The following is a 24,007-nucleotide window of genomic DNA, read 5'->3' on the forward strand; positions in this document are numbered from 1 at the left end:
TAAAGGTGGTACAGCAGCACACTCTCTTTTGAGTGTCATTCTACCCTCTACCTGCTGGTCGGGTTAGGTGTTTGACCTCCCGAGGTTCTATGGGGACGCCCACCTCGTATTTTCATCTTTCCTAGGAATTGAGGGACCGGCACAGAAGGGGGTAAAAATTGTACCTGGATGTGGTCCTCTGTCTTAAGTGTACACATAGAAAGAGTAAGCTATTACTTGGTAGCATTATTTCTATTTTTCTATCTTTATCTTCTTTGTAACCATTTTTAAGATCTATATTTTGCTAGTAGTTAAGAAATAGAACAATAGCCATTGCAACCATATGATTTATAAGCTTCCTCAAATAAACCTGTAACTGTTTAAGTTTTAACCTGACTCCTTCAGTTGCTGTAATAGAACCAAGCACAATTTAAAAGAACTTCAGCCGGTCATAAAGGGACAGTTATAGGGAGAGCTTGGGCGTTTGGATTTGTGTCACACCCAGGTTGCAAAATCCGTTGGGGCGCTTCTCAGCCTCCCCGAGGCTGCCCGCTGCAAAGGAATTATGAATTCAAGCAGCTGAAATCTGATGTGTAATAAGCTCTTCCTGTACACTTATTGGGGCGCCCATCAACCTCTTCCAAGTTGCCCACTGCAAGGGACCCCGGTCTCAGCAGTTGAAGTCTCGGGTGTATAGTACACACACACACACACACACACACTCACTCACTGCCCTGACCGTCGGCTGACACCATCTCTAGGAGGTGTGAGCCCTTTAAATAGCAGCAATTTAAAGAGCTTGTGCCTGCGGGGAAGCTGCTATCCTGTGGCCTGGCAGCCGCCCGGAAGGCGCAAGCCCTTTAAATAGCAGCAATTGAAATGGCTCACCCTTCCCCTCAGGCAACACATTCGCGGTGAAGCTAGGAGCTGCTGTGGGCCTGCTGACAGCCTTTTGATCAGCCCTGCCTAAACCTCTGACTGCCAGAAGTTTGAGTTGAATGACAGAGGATGGATCACTCAGTAATGGCCCTGTTCTATTCATTCCCTTGGAAGCAGATGATACTGACCACTACTGGAAGTGGATCAGCACTCTGATCCAGTATGGCCATTTTAATGTTCTTCTGATGACAAAATAGGATACTTAGTGTCTTATCTGCCAAAAATATCTACTTCTGAGTTTGTGGAGGAGCAGGAGTGATCAAAACTGCTAGGGATGAATGGAATAATTAAATCTAGCTCTGACTAAAAGTGGATATGAGCTTCCATTAAGACCTTAGATGTCATGTTGTCCCACCTCCTCCCAAAGGCATGTAGACTATTAGAAACCATAGGTTCCACAAGAGAAAAGACACTGATGATAAGTATGAATGCCTGTGGTGAAAGGCTTTTTAACAACATACAGCAAGGAGGACCTCAATAAATCTCACTGGAAGAGCATAAGAAGCAAAAGAGATTCCACCCCTAACCAGTTTGCCCAGCTCTGTATCAGGGAGAAATGCTGCACCCGGTAGGCTGCCAAGAAAACACAGTCTCTCTCTTTTACTAGGATGCAGACAGAATTGTACGGGCAGAGAGAAGGACTCTTGAAGGGTGTAGTAAGGTGATATTGGACACTAGCTATTAGCAAAGATGGTGAGAAAAGTTTCCTTTCCTCCTTACAACACAGTTCTACATAACAAAATTATTACATTAGGTAAATTGTTGCATTTGTCAATTTTGGCAGTGTCACTAACTCAACCTTAATTAACATAATAAGTAAGTGAATAAAATAAATATAAACATGTATGTTTTCTGGCAGGTTGAACTGCCAGAACAAACAAGTGTGTCTGAAAAAATTTAATATGAACTTCAAGGGGATATTTAAGCTTACCAATTTAAGATGACAAATTCATCTATTAGTACACTTTTATTTTTAACACATTTGATTTCAAATGCAATGACTGACACAGGACAACATATGCGTTAGTTTAGTAACCTGTAATTGCACTACTACACACTAGATCTAAAAAGTGCTTTTGAATTTTTCATTAAATGATTTACCTCTCCCCAGCCATCAGCCACGAAACACAATACAGCAGAACTCATATCAGCAAAGTGGTTAACTCAGTAATGGATCAAAAGCATTCTTCATGATCAATTGGTTTTAACCCTTTCCTCTTTGACTTAGACCAGTGATAAGCAGACTGAGGCTCACAAGCCACAAGTGGCTTTTTAATGCATCTCCTACAGCCCTTTGCACATGGCTGCGAACAGAATCACTGGGCTCTGCGCAAGGTGGAGAGCCTTTCCCACAGACAGCCCTTCAGCACTGCCTGGCCCATGCTGCTTGAGGTTCCAGTGGTGATTTAACAGAGCTGGGGCTCCAGCCACTGCTGCTCCCACAATAGCAATGGCAGCTGGGAGCCCCAAATCCTTTTTAAATTGCCGAGACTTGAGGCAGCTTCCCTCTTCCTTCCCCACCATCTGTTAGCAGCCTTGTTTCTGCAACTGTGTGATCTAATTAACAACTAATTTAAATGATTAGTCACTCAGGATGCCTTTACTATTAACCAATTGCAGTAAACAATAATAATACTTTGCCGGTCATTTTGCTGTGAGAATGAGAGAGAATTTAAATGAAACAATGAATTCAAAATATTATGGGTAACGCTGATCACTAATTTGGCTCCTGAATAGATGAGGTCTGAGTACCATTGACCTTCCCAATGAGTAAGGGTTTGAGAGGTGAAAAAGTCACCAACAAATTTAAGGCTTCAGTCCTATTTCAGAGCTAGCTCTTCTATTTTCCCCTCTCCAAGGGTAAGTCTAAACTACATCCCTTTTCTCGAAAAAGGGATGTAAATTTGACACTTCGAAATTGCAAATGAAGCCGGGATTTAAATTTCCCATGCTTCTCACCTGAAATTTACTTGGGAGCTTCTGCAGTGTCCAATGCTGATTTAGTCATTGTTTTCCCTCCAGTTTTGCATGGATGGAAGATATTTCAATACAGTAAAACTCCAATAGTCCGACATCCAATAGTCCGGCACTCCTGATAGTCCGGCATCAAAATGGCAAGAGCCTAGTGAGTGAGCTTCGGCAAAAAATGAGTCTCAAGGTAACAGCAGCAGCAGCTGAACTGAGCAAAAAGGGTAAAAAAGGCTTAAAAAAACTAAAACTGTATACAGTATGTACAATAAAAAGGGTTAAGAACACTTTATATACAGTATATAATGTATACAGTATATATATATATATATAACCAGTTTATAGTACCTCCTGACTGTCCGGCATATCTGATAATCCGGCACCACCTAGGTCCCATAGGTTCCGGATTATCGGAAGTCTACTGTATCTTTATTTTCTTGAAACACATTATTACATTTCCAGGGGGACATCCTAGCTTCACTGATTTGAGTAAAAAAATAAATAAATTCCCCCTAACTTCAAGGGATCTAGGCTTTCACCCCCAGATCAAATGATATTATTTTTTGTCTTACCTTAGAACCAGGTTTTGTATCTACAGTGGATGTAGTTACTGCAGTCGATGTTTCACTGACCATGCTTGAGGGTCTTTGGTTTACTTGTTGCTTGGACATGTGTGAATTCAGTCTAAAAAAGAAAAAAGAAAAAGTACCTCTAAAACACATTATTTAAAATAATCAGCTTTTGCTTTTTTATATATACTTAAAGAATAATTTTTAAAATTCTGATGAAGTAAGCAAACTATCACCAGTTAAGCAATAGTAAATGAAATGTCAGGTTTCTGCCAATACACCTCACTTTTCAATTGGAACACCTGTTATTCTGGTACCAGGTCTTTTCTAAGAAGATATTGCAAAAAGTAACAGTAATATGGTAGTCTATTCCACATACTGTAACATTTTTCTAATGTCCATAATAAGGATTTGAAATGTACATAGGTAATCATTAGTTAACTATTAATACTCCTAAGTAAAGCAAGCAAGTAAGTAAATATCTATTCCTCCCAGGGTTAAGAGACAAACACTGCAAAGAGGAAAATTCAATCAGGTGAAGACTAGAAATTATTAAATCACCTTGATTTAAAAGGAAATTCTATTTTCATTTTATAAAGACAGAATTACAGGTGTAAGTCGTCAAGCAGCAGTCTTCTCTGCTATGCTAGACTAAAAAAATGCTAGACTAAGCTGGTTCCCCCCAGCACAATCTCCGCAGGGATCAGGGGAGGAAGACACTTAATGGGGGGACCGGGCATGAGCTAACCCCACAGCGGCTCTGCAGTTTCCCCGCTTATCGACTAATCAAGTAGTCAATGGAAATTTCATTGACTGCATGATTAGCTACTAAAACACAATTTAACATCCCCTACTATACATAGTTAATGACACATGGAATTTTTCTAACAAATTAGACAGGTTGCTTTGCTGGTGAAAACTGTTACATCAAAGCTAAGGATTATTTTTCTTATATTGGTCTCAAATGTTTTATCCTGAGGAACATTTTGCTCTTATAATGCTGTCAAGCTCAGTGAATACCTTTGCTACATACAGTTACTTTATACATGGTCTTGTAAATTAGGCTACCTGGAGTTTAGTCTAAAAGGTATACCTGATTTGAGAAGGAGGATCTCACTGTAAAGGTGTTACACAAGCACATAGACAATCTAAAAATAGAAAACAGCTTCTTGTTCACTAAACCGCATCAATGGTCAGCAACAAAAAGATCCCATGCCATCTGAGTCAGCAAGTATAATTCTTTTCAATGTACTATGGTATATGCTCAAAATGGAGCAACTAAAACAGGAGGGGAATATTTAATTTTATTCAGTTGGAGAGAAAGAGAACTCAACAAAAATATGCAGATAGTAACATAAGATGAAGCAAAAATATCAATGAAATATTTAATATATTAGTCTGGGAAAATTAAAAGTTATTCTCAAATGAAACATATTCAAATTCAGAGGAATTTTCTCAGCAAAAAAATTCTTCCAATTTGATCATCATACAGCCTATATTTCATTAAGAAGACGAAAGTGCTATGCTTTCATTGGTCCCAATGCAAGTTTTCTCACTAGGACAGAGCTCCCTGCCCACATACAATCATCTAATTTGATTAATAAAATTAAGGATCAGATCTGCTGAATTGTCCAGAGGGAGAATACGGCACTACCAAATTCACAGCGATGCAAAATGCATCATGGATCATGAAATCTGTGTCCTCCCATTAAATCTGGCCTTTTGTGCGCTTTTACCCTAAACCATACAGATTTAATGGGGGAGACGAGAGTTTCTCAAATTGGGAGTCTTCACCCAAAAGGGAGTTGCAAGGGGATCACTAGGTTATTTTAGGAGGGTCACGGTACTACCAACCCTCTGCACTGACTTTGGAGCTGGGCAACTGGAGAGTGTTGGTTGTAATGTTGGCTGCATGCTCAGGTATGAAGGCAGCAACCTGCCAAAAGCAGCACAGAAGAAAGGGTGGCAATACCATATCCATGTTGTCCTTCTATACTACTGCTTTTAGAGCTGGATGGCTGGAGAGTGGCATCTGCTGACTAAGAGTCCAGTTCTGCAAGCAGCAGTGCAGAAGTAAATGTGGCGCTACCATACCATGTCTTTCTTTCTTCTGTGCTGGCGTTGATCGGAGCTCTGTCTTCAGAGCTAGATTCCTAGCCAGCAGACGCCACTCTCCAGAAGCCCAGCTCTGAAGGCAATGCTGTGGCCAACAGCTACACAGAAGCAAGGGCAGCAATACTGCAACCCGTCCTATAATAACTTCACAACTCCTGCAGAACTCCTTTTTTGGATGAAGACCTTTACAATTACAATACCATGAAATTTCAGATCGAACTATCTGAAATCATTAAATTTACATATTAAAAATTCTATGATCATGAAATTGACCAAAATGGACCCTGAGGGTACGTCTACACACCACACTTATTTTGAAATAAGCTATTCCAGAATAGTTATTCTGAAATAGCTTATTTTGAAATAACAAGTCTACACAGCAGGGAAGCCTCAAAATTAATCCGAGGCAGGATTCCCTAATGTATATTGTGATCTCATTTTAGAGCCCCAGGAGGCACTGGAAAGGAATAACTTAGCCCCTCACCAGGACCATTCTATATAGAAATAGTAAAAGTGGAGTGTCTACACACACCTTATTTCAAAACTGCTATTTTGGAATAGATGTTATTCCTCATAGAATAAGGTTTACATTTTTCAGAATAAGCCATCCGTTATTTCTAAATTATTTAGAAATAACGGAATGGCTGTGTAGATGTTTGCATTGTTATTTTGAAACAATACTTGTTATTTCAAAATAATGATGCAGTGTAGATACACCCTGAATTAGGAAGGGCTCTATTTGTAACATGTCACAGAATGAAATGCAAAATGCAGGACAATGTAGCACTTTAAAGACTAACAAGATGGTTTATTAGATGATGAGCTTTCGTGGGCCAGACCCACTTCCTCAGATCAAATAGTAGAAGAAAATAGTCACAACCATATATACCAAAGGATACAATTAAAAAAAATGAACACATATGAAAAGGACAAATGGGCATTTCTTTTTATGACAAAGAGCCATCACCTTAGAAGAGGAAATTCCTTACAGATATTTATCACCGAGCCTATTGCCAAGTAATCCTCATAAAAAATGCACACTTCTTACTCTGCACAGCAACCATATACCAAGCAAGATGAACATACTCGGCTACTTCTATTGGATTTGGTCCAATGGTTTACTCTGTGTATAGAGCTTTACCTTCAGTTATGCCCAGTTTGATATGTCAACCACTTCAGAGAGCTATGGTTGTACTCTATTGCCACTAATCGATTTACAAATGCAACATGGTCTTTCCCATTTAAATTTATCTTAACCTGGAATCTGTGATCTAGTCAAAACATCAACTTTAACTGCAAATATTTAGTGGATAGAAGCATGGCCCCGAGTCAGAGTAAATACAAAAAGACTCTTCTAATTGGTGCGAGCAGGGAAACATTCATATTAATGCATGCACTAAGATTCACCTTTTAGGTCTATTCACAGCTACTCCAGCCCTTGGATGGAGTAAGCCCGCAAAATAAACAGTAGCCAGAATCATATATAGGTTGTATCTCTGTAACCTACGCACCAAGGCTACGTCTACACAGCTTCCTTCTTCCACAAAAGCCTTCACAAATAAAGCATGGATTAGCATACTGCCACGCTTCATTTGCATAATTTATTAGGAGCCATTTTTGCACAAGAGGTTTTTGCATAAAAAGGCACCATCTACACAGCACCTTTTTGTGCAAAAAAACTCTTGCACAAGAGCCATTCTTCCTCATTTTTTCAGGAAGAAAGGCTCTTGCGCAAATCCTCTTGCACAAAAATGACTCCAAATTATGCAAATGACATACAGCAATATGCTAATCTGCACTTCATTTGCATAGGCTTTTGTGGAAGAGGGAAGCTGTGTAGCTGTAGCCCTAGTGTGGTTCACTGTCCCATGCAGTGGCACCTAGACCACAGCAACAGATAATACCAAGAGACCTCTATAGCATGGGCTGAGAGGTAGCTGGCTTTTAGCTCAGATGGTAGAGGTGCCTATACTAAGCTCCCAAATTCCCAGGTTCAAATCTACACAGCGGCAGTTAGGTGAGGGCTTATCTGGGATCTCAACTGGGTCTCTGAAGCTTGGGTCCCATGATTCCTCACCTAAGGGAAGTATGTAACTTACATACATAGACTATATCTACACTACGATCCTCTTCTGCAAGAGGAAATGCAAATAGAGCGCTCATTTTCATATGTTGCGTGCTCATTTGCATTGGCTCAGATCGTTTTTGCACAAAAAAGCACTGTGTAGACAGCTCCTTTTTGCGCAAACCCTCCTTTTGCGCAAGAGCTGTTCTTCCTCATTTTTTGAGGAAGAATGGCTCTTGCACAAAAGGGATCTGAGGAAGAAATGCAAATGAGAGCAACATATGGAAATGAGCTCTCCATTTGCATTTCCTCTTGTGGAAAAGGATAGTAGTATAGACGTAGCCCTAGTGTGGTTCACTGTCCCATGCAGTGGCACCTAGACCACAGCAACAGATAACACCAAGAAACATCTACAGCATGCACTAGGAGCCAACTGGCTTTTAGCTGAGAGGGTAGAGGCTCCTAGACTAAGCTTCAGAGGTCCGAGGTTCAAATCTGTCCTTGTGGTGGCTACACCTGACTGCTCCCAAACCAGGGAATTTGCTGGACACGGGGAGGTCAATACAGTGGGGGACGGGACATGGGGGCCCCAGGGGTTCCACTATTCCACTCTTCCTATAGAGGCTAGGGGCTCCACTCGCTCCCCGGTGGCTTCACTGCCTACTGGGGCTCTGTGCTCCTCTTGGTGGCTAGAAGGTCCTCTTTGTCCCCCAGCAGCTCTGCCTCCACCTGGGATGTGTTACTGCCCGGTGGCTCCACACTCTTTCTAGCAGCCCTGCTGCCACCTGGTGGCTCTGCGCTCCACCAACCCGCTCTGCTACCACTTGAGGGGCTCTGTTCTCCTCTCAGCATTTATGCACTCTCCCCACCACTATGGCCCAGCTATGCTGCTGCCCTCTGCCATGTTCCCCCTCCCTTTCCAGAGACTGTGGGGTGCTATGTTCCTCCCAATGGCACTGCTCCTAGTTATCTAACAATTTTCCTTAGCTGAGTTTCTGTACCAATTGTGTTTACATGGTTTTGTGTTTTTACATGTTTACATTGTTTTTATACTAAATGCCTCATAAGAGTTCCTATTATATTTGTAAGAGTTCTGAAATATCTCAAATACTCCAGTAATGATTATTTACTGTAATGCACTGTAAGTTTTCAAAATCCACTTTATGCCCTGTAGTATATTAGCCAGACAGATGCAGGTGAGTGGGGAAAGAAGAGATTCATATGTCAGTGTTATTTAAACTTTTTTGCTAGGTCTGTACTAATTAAAGTCCAAATATTTTTGCTAGGTCTGATGATTGTACCACAGAAGAGCTGATCCTTCAGTTGGAAAGAGGGGGAAAAGGGAGGGAGGTGACATCAAACAGGAAGCAACAATGTATTCTTGTTTGGCTCAAGGAAGGAGGGATTAGTAAGAGTAGGTCACTGGAGGACAAGAGAGATACCAACTGTAAAAAATAATTGCCTTGATGCAGGAAGACAATTAGCTTGTTCCATGACCAAGACGGAACTTATCTGGCAACATAGTTAAGTTAAATGAAACACAGACAACATGTCGTAAATTCTCAATCACAAAAATACCAGAACATACAATCTTCTGCCTTTATTTGGTAATATAAAGGTGAAAAAAATATTTGAAACAAAGAACTAACTTTTTGTCTGTTTAGACTAAAAACATTGGTATTGGTAAAAGCATTCTGGGCAAGGAAGATACCAGGCTGTAGTTAGTAGTGGTAGCACTCATAATAATAGTGTGCATAATATATACTTATATAGTCCTTTTGAGCCAGAGAGACTCTCAATACACTGGTACAACAGAGGTGGGCAATAATTTTTGATGAGGAACCACTCCAAAAATTTGGCATGTGGTCAAAGGTCATACTTTTTCTCTTGGTATTCACACACCCCCATCAACTGCTGGGAGTAAGCCAAATCCACCTTGATTGAATTGGCCTCATTAACAATGGTTCTACACTTGATAACCCTCCTCTCTCTTGATATAGTACAGTCAAGAAAATGCAGCTGAAAACAACCCAATTATAAGGAGAAAGATGCATATCTCCACCCAAGCCATGTGATGGGTGGGGTGCTGGAAACTAGACTGGGTCCCCTTGCTGTCTCATGACAGGGAAGCTCTGGCTGGATGATAGAGTGAGAGTATGGGTGCAATTGCCTGGAATTGTGACAGTCATAATCTAAAGGTACAGCTTTATCATGGGAAACTGCACCTGCTAGTTTTGATTTTTACCTAAGTTAGATTGTAAGGTATGGGGGGATGGAAGGGAGAAAGCACACACAGCTGACTAACCATATTCCATGGTTTTCCCAGGTTTTCCAATTTCCTAATTTCTGAATTGGATTACATTTTGGATTATTTTAAGCCCCAAACTATGCTCAGAAAGAAGAGAGATTAATTACTTGAAGGCCCAGTTAGTGGCAATCTCTGAGAAAACTATCTTGTAAATCCCATAATTTATTTTTAGTGGCCATCTTGGTGCTCTTAAATCTGGTGCTTTACATTATTTGGGAAGAACAGGTGATGAAATGCAGGAGACCTTAATATCTTTACAGGAATTAAAACCAAAATCTCTTCTTGTGTACAAGAGGTAATATAAAAACAAGTTATCAGGATTGCGGAGAAGGAAAAGTGCAAATTAAACCTAAAAAAAAAATTCAGAAGATCAAAAAGGTCACCTAATGTCTGCAATCTCCATGTCCTATAAAAAGTTCCTTAGAGATAGGAGAATAGGGAATTTAATGAGAGCAGAAAGTAAAGGTCAGTGGTTCACAAGGGGGACAAGGCAAAATTATGTACATATACACACATGAAATTTAAAGAGATTATTTTAAAGGGTCTCAAATCCTCTTCTTCCCAAACCTGACCTTAGTTACAAAGGCTAGAAGGAAAAGCTTGATGTTGGGTAACTAGACACTTGAAACAGAAGGAATCAATGTCACACAGTTATTTGCTCCAAGCTTAATTTAGATGACATGTTCAGAAATAGTCTCTCTCTTTTGGGACTTAAAATCAACTGAAAAATTGCTGGACAGGTAATCATTGGAATAACTAGCGTTAATTCAGGAAGAGCTAGTGATGTCTGACAACTTGTCTTGAACAAATATCTTGTTTCCGACTGCTCTCATTGTGAAATGTTTCCCTCTGACTGTTTGCTATTTTGTATGAGTGATAATGCTCAAAATGCTACTGAATCCTACTGTATGTCATTTTTGACTGAATATCTCTGGCACCTACAACAATGTTTAGGGTGGCTAATTTACCAAAGTTTTTATTTAAATTTTAATGCATGTATTTTAAGATTAGAGCAGGAGAAATATGTAGACTGTTATGAATCTGTTTTTGCAGGGACAATTATGCAGAAATGTTGGTGGTGCCAAAATGCACAGTCTGTATCTCTCCCCTACTCAAAGTGCCTCCACTTACCAGAAACTCTGGGAGGGAGTTTGGATGCAGGGTCTGGGCTGGGGAATTGGGGTGCAGGAATGGTGCAGGCTCTAAGAGGGAGTTTGGATGCAAGCTCTGGGTTGGGATTGGCGATTGGGGTGAAGGTTCAGGCTCAGGTTCTAGGAGGGAATGTGGGTGTAGGAGTGGGTCTGGGGTGCAAGCTCTGAGATGGAGTTTGGATGGTGGGTGTAAGCTGTGGTGGGGAGATTGGGTTGCTGGAAGGGGTCGGGGTGCAGGCTCTGGGAGGGAATTTGAGGGCTGGAAGGAGTGCGGAGGGGGCAGGAGGTGCAGGCGTTAGTGGGGGGTCCGGTGGGGGAAAAGGGGAGATGTGTCACTTACCTGGGGCACCCTTTGAGCAGTGGTTCCTATGCAAGGGGGCATAGGTCACTGCATGCTACTGCCCACAGGCACAGTCTCTGCAGATTCCCATTGTTCACAGGGGCACTTGATGTGGGGGTAGCATGTAGAGACACTCCCCTTCTTGGGGGTACAGGGACGTGCTGCCAAGGGAAGCAAGTAGCAAGAAGCCATTGAAGCCCCATTACACTGCTGGTGCTCATGAAAGGGGACCCCAAGGCCATTTAAAATCACCTGGGGGCAGCAAGCATGGCTGGGGAATGCACCAAAGGGCAGCGCACACAGGGGCAACAGGCAGGGCCAGGGGAGAAACCAGGCTCCAAATTTTGGTGGAGACAGGTCCCAGGCCAGGAATATTCCTGGAGCCTAAGCACAATGGACCCATAAAACTTGCTGCCCATGCCTATCTGTACTGTTGTTTTTGTTGTAACCGTGAGTGTGTCTACAAAGCAACTAGACACCCATGGCTGATGCGTGTCAGCTGACTTAGGCTTGGGCTTTGAGACTGTTTCATTTCTGTGTAGACTTTGGGCTCTGACTAGAGCCCGTCCTCTAGGATTCTAAAGGTTTTCAGATATCTAAAAGGGTATCACAAGAAGGAAGGATCATTTATCTGGGATGATCTAGACAGTACTGGGTCCTGCCATGAGGGCAGGGGACTGGACTCGATGACCTCTCAAGGTCCCTTCCAGTTCTAGTGTTCTATGATTCTAAGATGGGAGGGTCGCAGAGCTCAGGCTACAGCCTAAGCACAGAAGTCTGCTCAACAATGAAATAGCTGTGCAGTCCAAGCCCTGAAAACCCGAGTTTGGTTGGCATAGGCCTGTCAGGTGTGTCTCACTGCTATGCAGACATACCTTTAATTGCCACTTGCTTAACAAGTTCCCTTTGTCACAGTTGAGCAAACTGCATTGTATGTTAATGTTTCAGACAATGCAACCTGGCCTCTTTAAATCCTTGAAACAAGAATGGTCTTGTGTTTAAAGTGCAGTTCTATGAGTCAGAGTTGGGAATTGGAGCTGGGTGAAAAAGGGGACACCCTCTGTGAAAATGGTAATGTTTTTGGGAGGGAAAGTGTTGCCCTGAAGTAGGACAAATGTCAAAAATGTTAATTTTTTCATAGAAAGGGCTTTAAAGGAGGAGTGGGGGGGGGGGGGGGGAGGGGCAGATTTTGTCAGCTCCCTAGCTGCCATCAGAGAAAGCTCTTGTCAGTTTAACTCACGAAGCTGACAGTAGCATTCCAGACTGGCTGCCATAGGGCAGAGTGCTCTGTGCTTCAGGTTCTTATCTTAAAATAAAGAGAATTCTCATTTGCTTAGTGGAAGCATTGGTGTGGTGAGGCTAAATTAACTAAACGCTGTCTTTGATTAACCCAGTTTATGACGGGTCTTCCAACAAGGCTCGTAAATTGCTTTATGAAAAGGCAACACACAGAAATCTGTTGGGGAACATGTTAACTTGCCCGGCCACTCATTAACGGATCTCCAAGTCACTGTACTGCTCCAGGCCAATTTACAAGCCAACTCCACAGGGAAGTGTTAGAACTTAACTTCATGTACAAGTTTGATTCCTATAACAGAGGTCTAAATGACTAAAGACATTGGCTGGATGGCCCACTACATTCCACATCCTAATGACTAAACAAACCAAACAATGAGTAATTAAGAACAATCAGTACCTTCTCTATCAGCTTCATGTAGCATAGACACTCTAAATGACTATTTCTTTCTCCTTTTTTCCCTTCTTTTTTCATCCCCACTCCCCCTATCTCCTATTTATTTAGAAACTGGACCTTTAACACTCCATTAATCTGAAGAAGTGGGTTGTGCCCATGAAAACTCATGATTAGGGATGAAAGCAACTACTGAACTATCCGATAAGCAAAAGCTTGTTGGATAGTCAACTAGTTCCTTGACTAGTTGTTTCCCTTCCCCCACCCCCACCCCCACCCTCTCTACCAGAGGCAGCGGGAGAGAGAATATGGAGGGGACAGGACCTGATTCCCAACTTGTGCCCAGTCCCAGACACTGTGATCAGCTGATTCCCAAATCACACCTAGTCCCAGACATTGCTACTCTGCTTTTTAAATGTATTAAGAACCTGCTGGCTCTTAATACATTTAAAAAGCAGAAGCGCGGGGGGGGGATGGACAATGAGAGCCAGACCAGCTGTTTCCCGGCTCACGCTGGGTTCCCCCCTGCTGCACACCAGCCTTTTAAATGTATCAAGAGCCCGCTGCAACTACTGTCACACATTTGGTAAAGTCACAAGAGGTCTAATGATAGGCCAAAGAGGAAAACCATGTACCTAATGATCAAATGATAGAGCTTACCAGTGACAAGGAATCTCAGAAACTTCTTATGGCTAGGGAAAATTACCACAAGAAATAAGTGTCCTGAAGACTGAAAGCAACCAACCACTATTTGTAAATTTGTAAACATGAGAAGAACAGTAACCAGAATAACCATGCAAAATTTCACAGATTTATTTGTTGAGACTGTGGAAATTGAAGGTAGCTCTTGTCCCTCTCTTGGACTTGAGGATCAGGAAGTACTTGAAGTAGAATCCTTTTCCCTGAAGTAGAGAAGGAACCTTTTATATAGCTTCCCAGAGCACACTTTCAAGCAGGCTCCCCACATGTGCCAGCTCTGTGAACCTACCTTCTCCCACCCTCTGGCTGCCTCCTACAGAAGCAGCAAGGGGGGCAGGCAGGAGTCAGTGCTACAGGGAGCCAGCTTAAAAGCCAGTTTACCCCAGCACCAGCTCTATGGTGCCACCACACCCCCTCCCCCAATGCTACTGCCTCTATCAGAGGCAGAAGCATGAGGAGGCAGGGGAGGCTTCCGCCAAGCAGCCTCTGTTTGGAGTGGCCCGCAGTCACTGCAGACAGAGGCTGGTCCATGGCAGCAGCCCCTATTCTTGGGCAGGTCCAAGCTGCCCGCAGACAGCAGCTGCTCTGGCACCAGAAGCTGGTCCACAGCAGTACCACTCCCCATGGGCAGGGGCTGCTGTTGTAGACCAGCCTCTGTCTGCAGAGAACTCGGACCCCGTGGACAGATGCTGCTGCCACCCCACGCTGCTGCCTCTGTATCAAAGGCAGCAGCATGGAGCAGCAGGCAGCTGGTCTGCATTGGGAGCTGGCTTTTAAACTGGCTCCCCGCTCCCACCTTGCGCTACCAGTCCCACACTCAGGACTATCGAATACTCAGGTAAACACAAAGATTTCATGTGGTTACATGACTATTCAACTACATGATATCTAACATCCCTAGTAGGTAGAGAATCCAAAGACACATCTATTACTGCACAAGTTAAGTAATTTTTTCTTTTTCTTCAAGTGTTGTCCCTGTGGGTGCTCCACTTCAGGTGACTGTAGAGCAGTGCCATCAAAAGGCAGGCAGGACATCAGGTTTCTTTGAGTCTCAGAGGTGAGTATAGTGAGGACAAATATGGTCTCAGTGCTGGAATCATGATTGCATAGTTCTAAGTAAATATGTGGACAGAGGTCTAAGTGGCCACCTGACAAATCTCTAATATTGGAACAATAAGTAGAAACTAGGGCTGTAAAAATGTAGTTAAAATGTAGCCGTGTAACCACTAAAAATCCTAGCAGTTATACAGTTACATGTGCTACAGGCTCTGCAGTATAAAGCTTATTTAAGCATTATACTACAGAGCCCACAGCAAAGCCTTCCCCGGAGGCTCCAGGGGAGGGGGCTCTGCAGCCAGCCCAGCTCCTGCGGAGCTACCATATAACCTGCAGCGGAGAGCAGGGATTGTTCCAGGATAGGCAGGGAGCTGCTCCAGCACCTCCCAGTTAACCTTTCACATCACTAGTAGAGATAGTATCAAAAGTTGAAAAAGATTGTGTTGAATGTGCTCTGGTGAGAACAGAAGGGTCTGTGTTCCAAATACATTAATGCTATTGAATGCATGTGGAGATCCATTTAGATAATCTCTGGGTGGATATTGCATAGCCTTTCAAACACTCGGTTGTAAATATTAAAAACTCCATGAGATATCCAGAAAGGTTTACCTAATATCCAATGCATGCAAGATAGCCTCTGTAGGAATACCATGAGGCGTATGATAGACTGTAGGAAGATGGGCTGGTTGGTTCAAATGAAAGGCTGATCTTACCTTCAGTAGGAATTTTGGGTGAGGACATAACATGACCTTATCTTTGAAAAATATCGTATAGGGATGATCGGCCATGAGTACCCCCTCTCACCTCGCCCATCTGCTGGAAGCAATAATGACCAGAAAGGCCATTAGCATGGATAAATGCAGCAGGGAGCTAGCAGTTCAAATGGTGGTCTGGTGAGGCATTTCAACACCAGATTGAGATCACAGGCCAGGTAAGGTTGACAAACTTCTTGGTAAATATTTTGGAGACCCATGAGGAAACGTTTATTATTTGGGTGCATGCAGATCAAGGTCATGTCAACTTTGTGAAGGAATGCAATAGCCACAAGATGGACTTTGAGCTCATTGCTAAGCCCAAGTTCTTCAGCTCCAGCAGGTATCCTAGCACTAATGAGAGTAGTGCTGGGGAGGCCATTAAGTGTTACTATTGCCACCAGGAGGAGAATCTTTTCCTTTTAGGTAAGTATGATACACGGTAAACTTCCTGCTGTTTAATAACATGTTTAACTTGTACCAAGCAGACTAGTTCGTCATAATGTAACCAAGGATTGACTGTCACATTTGAAGGTGGAGTTTCTCTGGATTCAGGTGAAGAGCATACCCTAAATTAAAAACACAGTAAGAGAACCAAAAACATACCACCATGGCTTAATCACCAAACAAAAGAAGCTGTGAAAAATGAAAAGGCAACGTTTAAAAAGTGGAAGTTAAATCCTAGTGAGGAAAATAGCATGAACTCTATTAAACTCCATAAGGAAGACCAAACAAATATTTTGAAGAACAGCTATCCAAAAACTCAAAAATAATAGCAAAACTTGTTTTTAAGTACATCAGAACCAGGAAGCCTACTAAACAACCAGTGGGGCCATTAGACGATCAAGATGCTAAAGGAGTACTCAGGGACGATAAGGTCATGGTAGAGAAACTAAATGAATTCTCTGCATAGATCTTCATGTCTGAAGATGTCAGGGAGCTTCTGAAATCTCAGCCCTTTTTTTAGGTGGCAAATCTGAGGAATTGTCCCAGATTGAGGTGTCATTACAGGAGGTTTTAGAACAAAGTAATCAACTAAACTGTAACAAGTCACCAGGACCAGATGACATTCTCCCAAGAGTTCAAATGTGAAATTGCAGAATACTAACTGTGGTTTGTAACATATCCTTTAAATCATCTTCTGTACCAAAGGACTGGAAGATAGCTAACGTAACGCCAATATTTAAAAAGGGCTCTAGAAGCAATCCAGGCAATAACAGGCCAGTAGGTCTAACATCAGTTCCGGGCAAATTAGTTGAAACTCTAGTAAAGAACAGAATTGTCAGACACATAAATGAACATAATTTGTTGGGGAAAAGTCAGTGTGATTTCTGTAAAAAGAAATCATACCTTACCAATCTATTAGAGTTCTTTGAGGACGTCAACAAGCATGTAGACAAGGCGGACACAGTGGATAGCGTGTACTTAGATTTCCAGTAAGTCTTTGACAAGGTCCCTCATCAAAGGCTCTTAAGTAAAGTAAGTTGGAAAGAAGGTCCTCTCATAAACTGATAACTGGTTAAGACAGGAAACAAGAGTACGAATAAATGGTCATTTTTCGGAATGGAGAGAGATAACTAGTGGTGTCCTGCAGGGGTCCGTACTAGGATTAATCCTATTCAACACAGTCATAAATTATGTGGACAGAGGCATAAGCAGTGAGGTAGCAAAATTTGCAGATGATACTAAGCTGTTTAAGATAGTTAAGACCAAAGCAAACTGTGAAGAACTTCAAAAGGATCTTAGAAAACTAGGTGACTGGGCAACAAAATGGTAAATGAATGTTAATGTTGATAAATGCAAAGAAATGCATAAAGGAAAACATAACTCCAACTATACATACAAAATGATGGACTAAATTAGCTATTACCACTCAAGAGAGAAGTCATAGTGGATAGTTCTCTAAAAACATGCACTCAATATGTAGCAGCATTCAAAAAAACAAACAGAATGTTAGGAATCATTAAAAAAAGGGATAGAGAATAAGACAGAGACTATCTTACTGACTCTATTAATCTATGGTATGCACACATCTTGAATACTGCGTACAGATGTGGTCACCTCATCTAAAAAAAGATAGCCATAGAAAAGGTTCAGAAAAGGGCAACAAAAATGATTAGGGACGGCTGCCATCTGAAGAGAGATTGAAAAGACTTGGACTTTTCAGCTTAGAAAAGAGGAGACTAAGTGGGGTGGGAAATGATAGAGGTCTATAAAACCATGACTGGTGTGGAGAAAATGAATAAGGAAAAGTTATTTACTTCTTTCCATAACATAAGAACTTAAGGGTCACCAAATAAAATTAATAGGTCGCAAGTTTAAAAAACAAAAGAAGTATTTCTTCATCCAATGCACAGTCAACCTGTAGAACTCCTTTCCAGAAGACGTTGTGAAGACCAGGACTTTAACAGGGTTCTAAAAGAACTAGATGAATTCATACAATGTTTATTAGCCAGCATGGGTAGAAACGAGTCTCTAGCCTCTGTTTGTCAGAGGCTGGGAATAGGTACAGGGAAGGGATGACTTGATGATTACCTGTTCTGTTCATTCCCTCTGGGACACCTGGCACTGGCCAATGTCGGGAGACAGGATACTGGGCTAGATGGACCTTTGGTCTGACCCAGTATGGCCATTCTTATGACAGCAGGTCTGGATGACAAGGGAGAGCTTGGGGGACGTGTATCACCATGTGCATCAGATAAGTGCACCATGCTTATCTGGGTCATATCAGGAAACCTTTGGTCCTGTTGTATCTTGTTTGTTATGCATGATATCAGTGGAATTGGTGGGAACACACTCATGAGTTGTGCATCCTATTTTATGAGATAGACATCCTTCATGGAGTAGGTCCCAGTCCTACTCTTGAGAATGTTTGCCTTTTGTTGGGATGTGGACAAGTCAATGAGGGGAGGGCTCCATCAACAGAAAATGAAGAGCAAGACTCTTCCATTCCTCTCCCATCCATGGTCTCAAGAGAAGTATCTGATGAGTGTGCGCGCTGTTGCGTTCTGGCATCTGGGCAGGTAGGAGATCAAAATGTCTATGGTGTATGTACTAGTGGTATATGAACTAGTTTCATAGTTTTATGGCTTCAGCAAGTGTGAACAGGTGTCTCCTTAGGGACAGATTAAAACACACATGAAATGTCAGTCATGATGCAAATGGATTTGTTCTTTATATGAAGTAGGAAATGTCTACAGGCACTGTGGACCATGTGTAGCTCTAGTAGACTAATGTGTAACAGACATGTGGACACCCCAGTCTATCAATGAGGCATGTGTGCTGATTACTATTGATAGAGGTTCCTTTGGGAATGGAATGCCCATACTATCATTTTTTGGACTTGTCCTCCAATATAGAGAATCTAGGACACATGGTGGTATTGTCTGTCATTTTGACAGGCTGTGCTTGCTGTGTATATATACTGTGCTAAACCAGCAATACAGGCTGTGCATATGTAGTGTTGCGTGTTGCACCATGAGCCTCATGGCTGCCATGTGTCTTAGTAGTTGCAGGAAAATGCAGGCCGGTGTTTGGGAGCTGATGAATGTTCTTAAATAATGGTTAGTCAGGAATATAAAGGCACAATAAGATTGCTGCTTCCTCATACATCGGAGGTGTGGAGATTTTCAATGCCAACACCACTCTCATTGGTACTGGACTCAATAGATGCCCTCAGGCTGGTACTTGAGTCAAAAGCAGAGTTAATTGATTAGGCATTGATACCAGAGAATGGATTGACAGCTTGACTCTATCCTGTATACTGACAGACTCATGGTGCTGGTTTGCACTCCTCCTGCAGGTGTATAAGAATCTCACCACGCTCTAAAGTGGCCCCAGTTGGTTTTGTGTTCGTGTGTGTGTTGGGAAGGAGGGCTGTGTCACATAAAAAGTCACATGTAGGCCTGCAGGGGTTAAATTTGTATTCCTCTAGGCCAGCCATGAGCCCTGCTGGCGAAAATACCAGGTGTTCTTTATCAGACAGCCTTCATCAGCCGCAACGGCCTATGCTTGCTAGTTGAGAGCCGAATATAGGATAAATAACATGACCTTGGCTCTCAGCCCCGTGGGAACATTGAAAACAGCATTGGGCCAGTATGTGCACACCCGGTAAACAACTGTAGTATAACTAGTGTAGGGAGTTCCGTGTCCAGTGAGTCTCACCAAGGACCTAGACCTCAGAGGGTGCTCTGGATTCTCGCAGCTGGAGCCATGTCACTGTGGCCTGGTACAATGTGACAGTAATGGGACTTCCCACAGATTGAAGGGGTGTAAGTAAGCATTTCCAAATGTCTGTTGCTCACTTTTATGAATTGCTCTGCCTATGCTTATTGGTGTATTACTTTGCCGTAGCTGTGTAACCATCTGGCAGTATTAAGCCTGTAATAGTAGTGACGTAGTGAGATTAATAAAAGCAACTATCCCTAATCAACTCGGTCTTGACGCGAATCTACAACCCTGCTGGGCTCTGGCCCTGAGAGTTGACAAGCTGTTCCTGGGGACTAGAGGAAGGAGAACAATCCTTCTTTGTCCTGGATGAAAAATTCAAGTCTAGACATGAAGTCCCCATCTGTATCTGCTCAGGTGTTCTCTGTGGGGCCTATCTATGGCATTTCCTAATGCTGAAATAGGCTTCATAGCCTACTCCATAAGATTCTACACTACACACAAGATCCTCACCACTTGTAGTCTCTTCTTAAACAACTTACACATAGAGCAGCTCTCCGTAATGTGCCTTTCCCTGAGATATACCAAACATAAAGCATGGGGAATCACTAGTAGGGACAGCAACCCCACACAATGGGCAATGTTTAAAACCCAGGGAAGGAATTAACTCAGGTTAAAAATATGCTAATTACATTAAGCTAAATTAAATCCAAAGGCATTACTGAACCTAACTGTTTACAGGAAAAAAATACAAACACTGTGATAAAGGAATGTGAAGTGAGACAGAACACTGAAATTTTTCATTTAAGCCATAGGCAGTGAAAAAAAAAAGGAAGGTAGGTTCAGGCAGCATAACCCGGTACAGACAGGGAAGGAATTATAAGGGCCAGAAGGCCTCCGTGTGCCCTCAGTGGGTACTGCTAAGCAAAGTTCTCTGATTTCAATGTGTTGGCAGTTCATAAACTTGAGTGGAATATACATCTGCAAACACTCCAAGAACAAAGCATTGTACGTCCTTATTCCTAAACAGGAAGCCTGCCTGCTGGTGATTTTTCTCTGTATACTTCTGTCTTGTAAGATTTTGTAATCATACACTTGTCTCACTATGCAAATGGGCATATATTGTGAGATACATAATACAAAATGACCAGACAGGAAGATAAACATCTGTTAAACTCTTGCCTGAAATGTCACTACCCTGGTTACATGTCATTTCTTGTGGCTTAAAAAAAAATTTTATGTACAGAACCATGACTTCATAAATATTATATTTTCATATGTTTTGCAATGATTATGACTACTCTCAAAATCTCAAAATTTAGAAAACAAAACTAATTGGCCTACACTTCCATGGTACCAGCAGCTTCACGTTAATTATCATGTTTCTAATCTCTCTATAAAGGTTGTTTTAGACAGAAAGCAAACTACATTTATATCAATATCTGCAGTATATCCATATCTGACAGCAGGAAAAGAATTTAGCTAAACAAATTACCTCAGAGGAATGAGCTTTGATCTGGGGAAAGAGGGACCACAAGCTCAGTCTGTAGTACAATAAAATAAAATTGTCAGTATAGTTTCAATGATCTCTCACACTAGTCAAGTGATAGACATGGGGTGGGCAATAATTTTTGGCATGGGGTTACTCCAAGATTTTGAAAAGTGGTCAAGGACCACACTTTTCTGTGGAGAAGGTGTGCGGTCTAGGATGGAGGTTGGGCACAGAAGAGCACATGGGGTAAGGGACTATGGTGCAGAAGACGATGTGAGGTCTGAGAGGGAGTTTGGGCAAAGGAGGGGGTTGTCAGGAGATTGGGGTATAGGGTCAGGGAGGGGGTATGGGAGCAGAAAAGATTCTAGAATGGGAGAGGAATACTAAGAGAGGGTGCAAAATCTGGGGGGGGGTGTCTAGACTACATCCCTCTTTCAACAGAGGGATGTAAATTAGGCACTTCAAAATTGCAAATGAAGCCGGGATTTGAATTTCCCACGCTTCATTTGCATAATCGCATCATGGCACTCTTTCGAAAAAGCGCTATTTTGAAAGTAAAACCGCAGTCTAAACGCGGTTCCTTCGAAAATAGAAGCCTCTCTCAAAAGATCCTGTAAACCTTTCGAGGGGAAAAGAGATTTGCGCTGCGCCCATTCCCCAGGGCAATCTCTCAGCTCCTGTTGACTGGTTGTTGCAGTCAATAAGAGTTGAGAGATTGGCTGGGTTCAGTTCCTATTGGCAGTTGTTTCTGGCCAATAGGAGCTGAGGATTGGGCTGGGGACAGGCAGTTTTCACAAAGATTCCCCCACCCTGCAGAACAGAGAGTCCACAGGGACTGCACTTTAAACTGCGCAGCTGCATACCTGAGGGTCCCACCAGGGTGGTCCGCAGGCTGGATCTGGTGTCTTAGAGGGCCAGATCTGGCCCCCAGGCCATATTTTGCCCTGCCCTGTGATGGTCAGACCAGAGGACTATCAGCCATGAATCTTCACCTGGAATTAGTCACCTAAGCCATTTTTTGCAAGAAAAGCCAGAGGAAGTGGTGGTGGTAGTGCCTTCTTTGTAAACTTTTAGCTCAGTTTAGAGTACAACCCTTTTATGTGGGAGATCCCAGGTTCAATTCCCCCTCCCCCCGTCTGCCTAACATGCAGAATGGATTTAAACTAGGTCTCCCAATTTTTTCAGGTGAGTGCTTTAATCACTAGGGTCTGACATTTTGAGGTGTAGGTCTCAATCTCTGCTATTGAAGATGTTCTACTGTGTATAAATTAAATATGCATTGAGCCAGAAAAATAATGAGAATAATTATAGCCCAATATGGAGCACATTCCTGGTAGGTTAGAGAATCAGATTTCAGTGGAAAAACTTCAACAAGAGAGCCTGAGACATCTCAGTGGAATTGAAATGAGGTCTCCCCACATCTATGAGGAGCTAAAAGTTTAGGGCAGGAAATCTTACAACTACCTCCTCATGAGTTTAGATGTATTTTCGAAAACGCTTCTCAGATCAGGTTCTGCAGGCAATACAGGTGGAGGGGAAATGCCTCATCTGAGGATCCTGCTGGGGTTTAGGTAGGAGATAAGCTCCCAGGTGCCTAGGAGGAGGCAGCAGTTACTAGCAAAAAATTAGCTGTCAAGAGAACATTAAACAGCAGAAATGTAGATGCCTACAAAGCTAGGTAGAAGCTGAGTGTGCGCGTGGGGGGCAGAGGCCATCAGGGGATCTCAGTGGTATCAAAATGTTGGGTTTTAGCACCTAAATCCTTTTGCAAATGTAGCTTGAAGTACATTTGCCTGACCAAAAAACCCACTATATACCTGTCAAACATTTTTAATGCTTTTGATAGATCTGCTTGATTTAATAAATCTGAGTAAAATCAGTGGTTTCACTCAATTTAATCAAATTACCAGAAATTGCACTTCCTGCATTGTACAAAGAGACTCACTGTGCAAAACCTTAACATCTCACTAAATTGAGACATTTGATGTTTATATTACCTCATAATATCTCTCTAAACAAAATGAAAAATTCAGCATTTGAATGATTATTTATCATTTTATTTCAAAAGTTTACATGGCAATGATTATAAACCTGTTCAGACTTCCCAGTTAGTTATTAAAAAATAGCAGGATGTGACAACAATCCAGTATAATATGAGAATAAAAGAGAAAGTATAGTATTTAATCTACATCTGTATCACCTTAATAATTCCTTTAAATAATTAAGAGCTATTTTTCTAGGTCTCTGTTGGAAAACTAGCCAACTGATTATTAAACAAATTAATACATCTCCAGCTAAAATAATGGCTTGTGAGCCACCCGTGTATTGATCCAAACTATCTACAACTATACAAGGGCTAATGAGAATAACAGAACAGAAAGGCTCAATTATTTCAGTTTCTACCTGGCACTTCAAGGCTGAATTTACATGCTCATCAAAACTACCTCAATCCAGAATATAACCCTATTTGACATATAATACTCAAAGTCAAGACTCTTAATTGACAATTGCTGCAGTACCTTAAACAGTGCTAGGTAATTCAACTTACTGGTGAAGGTTTCTTGTTCTCCCACCATACAAGTATACACACAGGCACACACTCGGAGAAAGATTAGCTAATCCAAATGAGTATACCTTACTTGTCGCAGATTTTTGGAAAACTGCCTTCACTGCAGTTGGCATTCAGGACCTGAGTGAATCAATTATAAGCCTGTGAA

General features: G+C 42.1%; 1 protein-coding gene across 9 annotated transcripts in view; it reads right to left on the minus strand.

Moving 5' to 3' along the window:
• The window catches only part of PLEKHA7 (pleckstrin homology domain containing A7), a 291,638-nt gene that overhangs the window by 115,893 nt on the left and 151,738 nt on the right, over window positions 1-24,007 (minus strand). For all 9 annotated transcript variants that reach the window (XM_089778656.1, XM_075928055.2, XM_089778651.1 and 6 more), the window contains one exon: window positions 3,459-3,570. In XM_089778656.1, the coding sequence (XP_089634782.1) occupies window positions 3,459-3,570 (112 nt within the window). The remainder of the gene's footprint in view (window positions 1-3,458; window positions 3,571-24,007) is intronic.

The sequence above is a fragment of the Pelodiscus sinensis genome, chromosome 5 (assembly GCF_052426305.1).
Source record: "Pelodiscus sinensis isolate ZL-2025 chromosome 5, ASM5242630v1, whole genome shotgun sequence".
In the NCBI taxonomy this organism is placed as follows: domain Eukaryota; kingdom Metazoa; phylum Chordata; order Testudines; family Trionychidae; genus Pelodiscus; species Pelodiscus sinensis.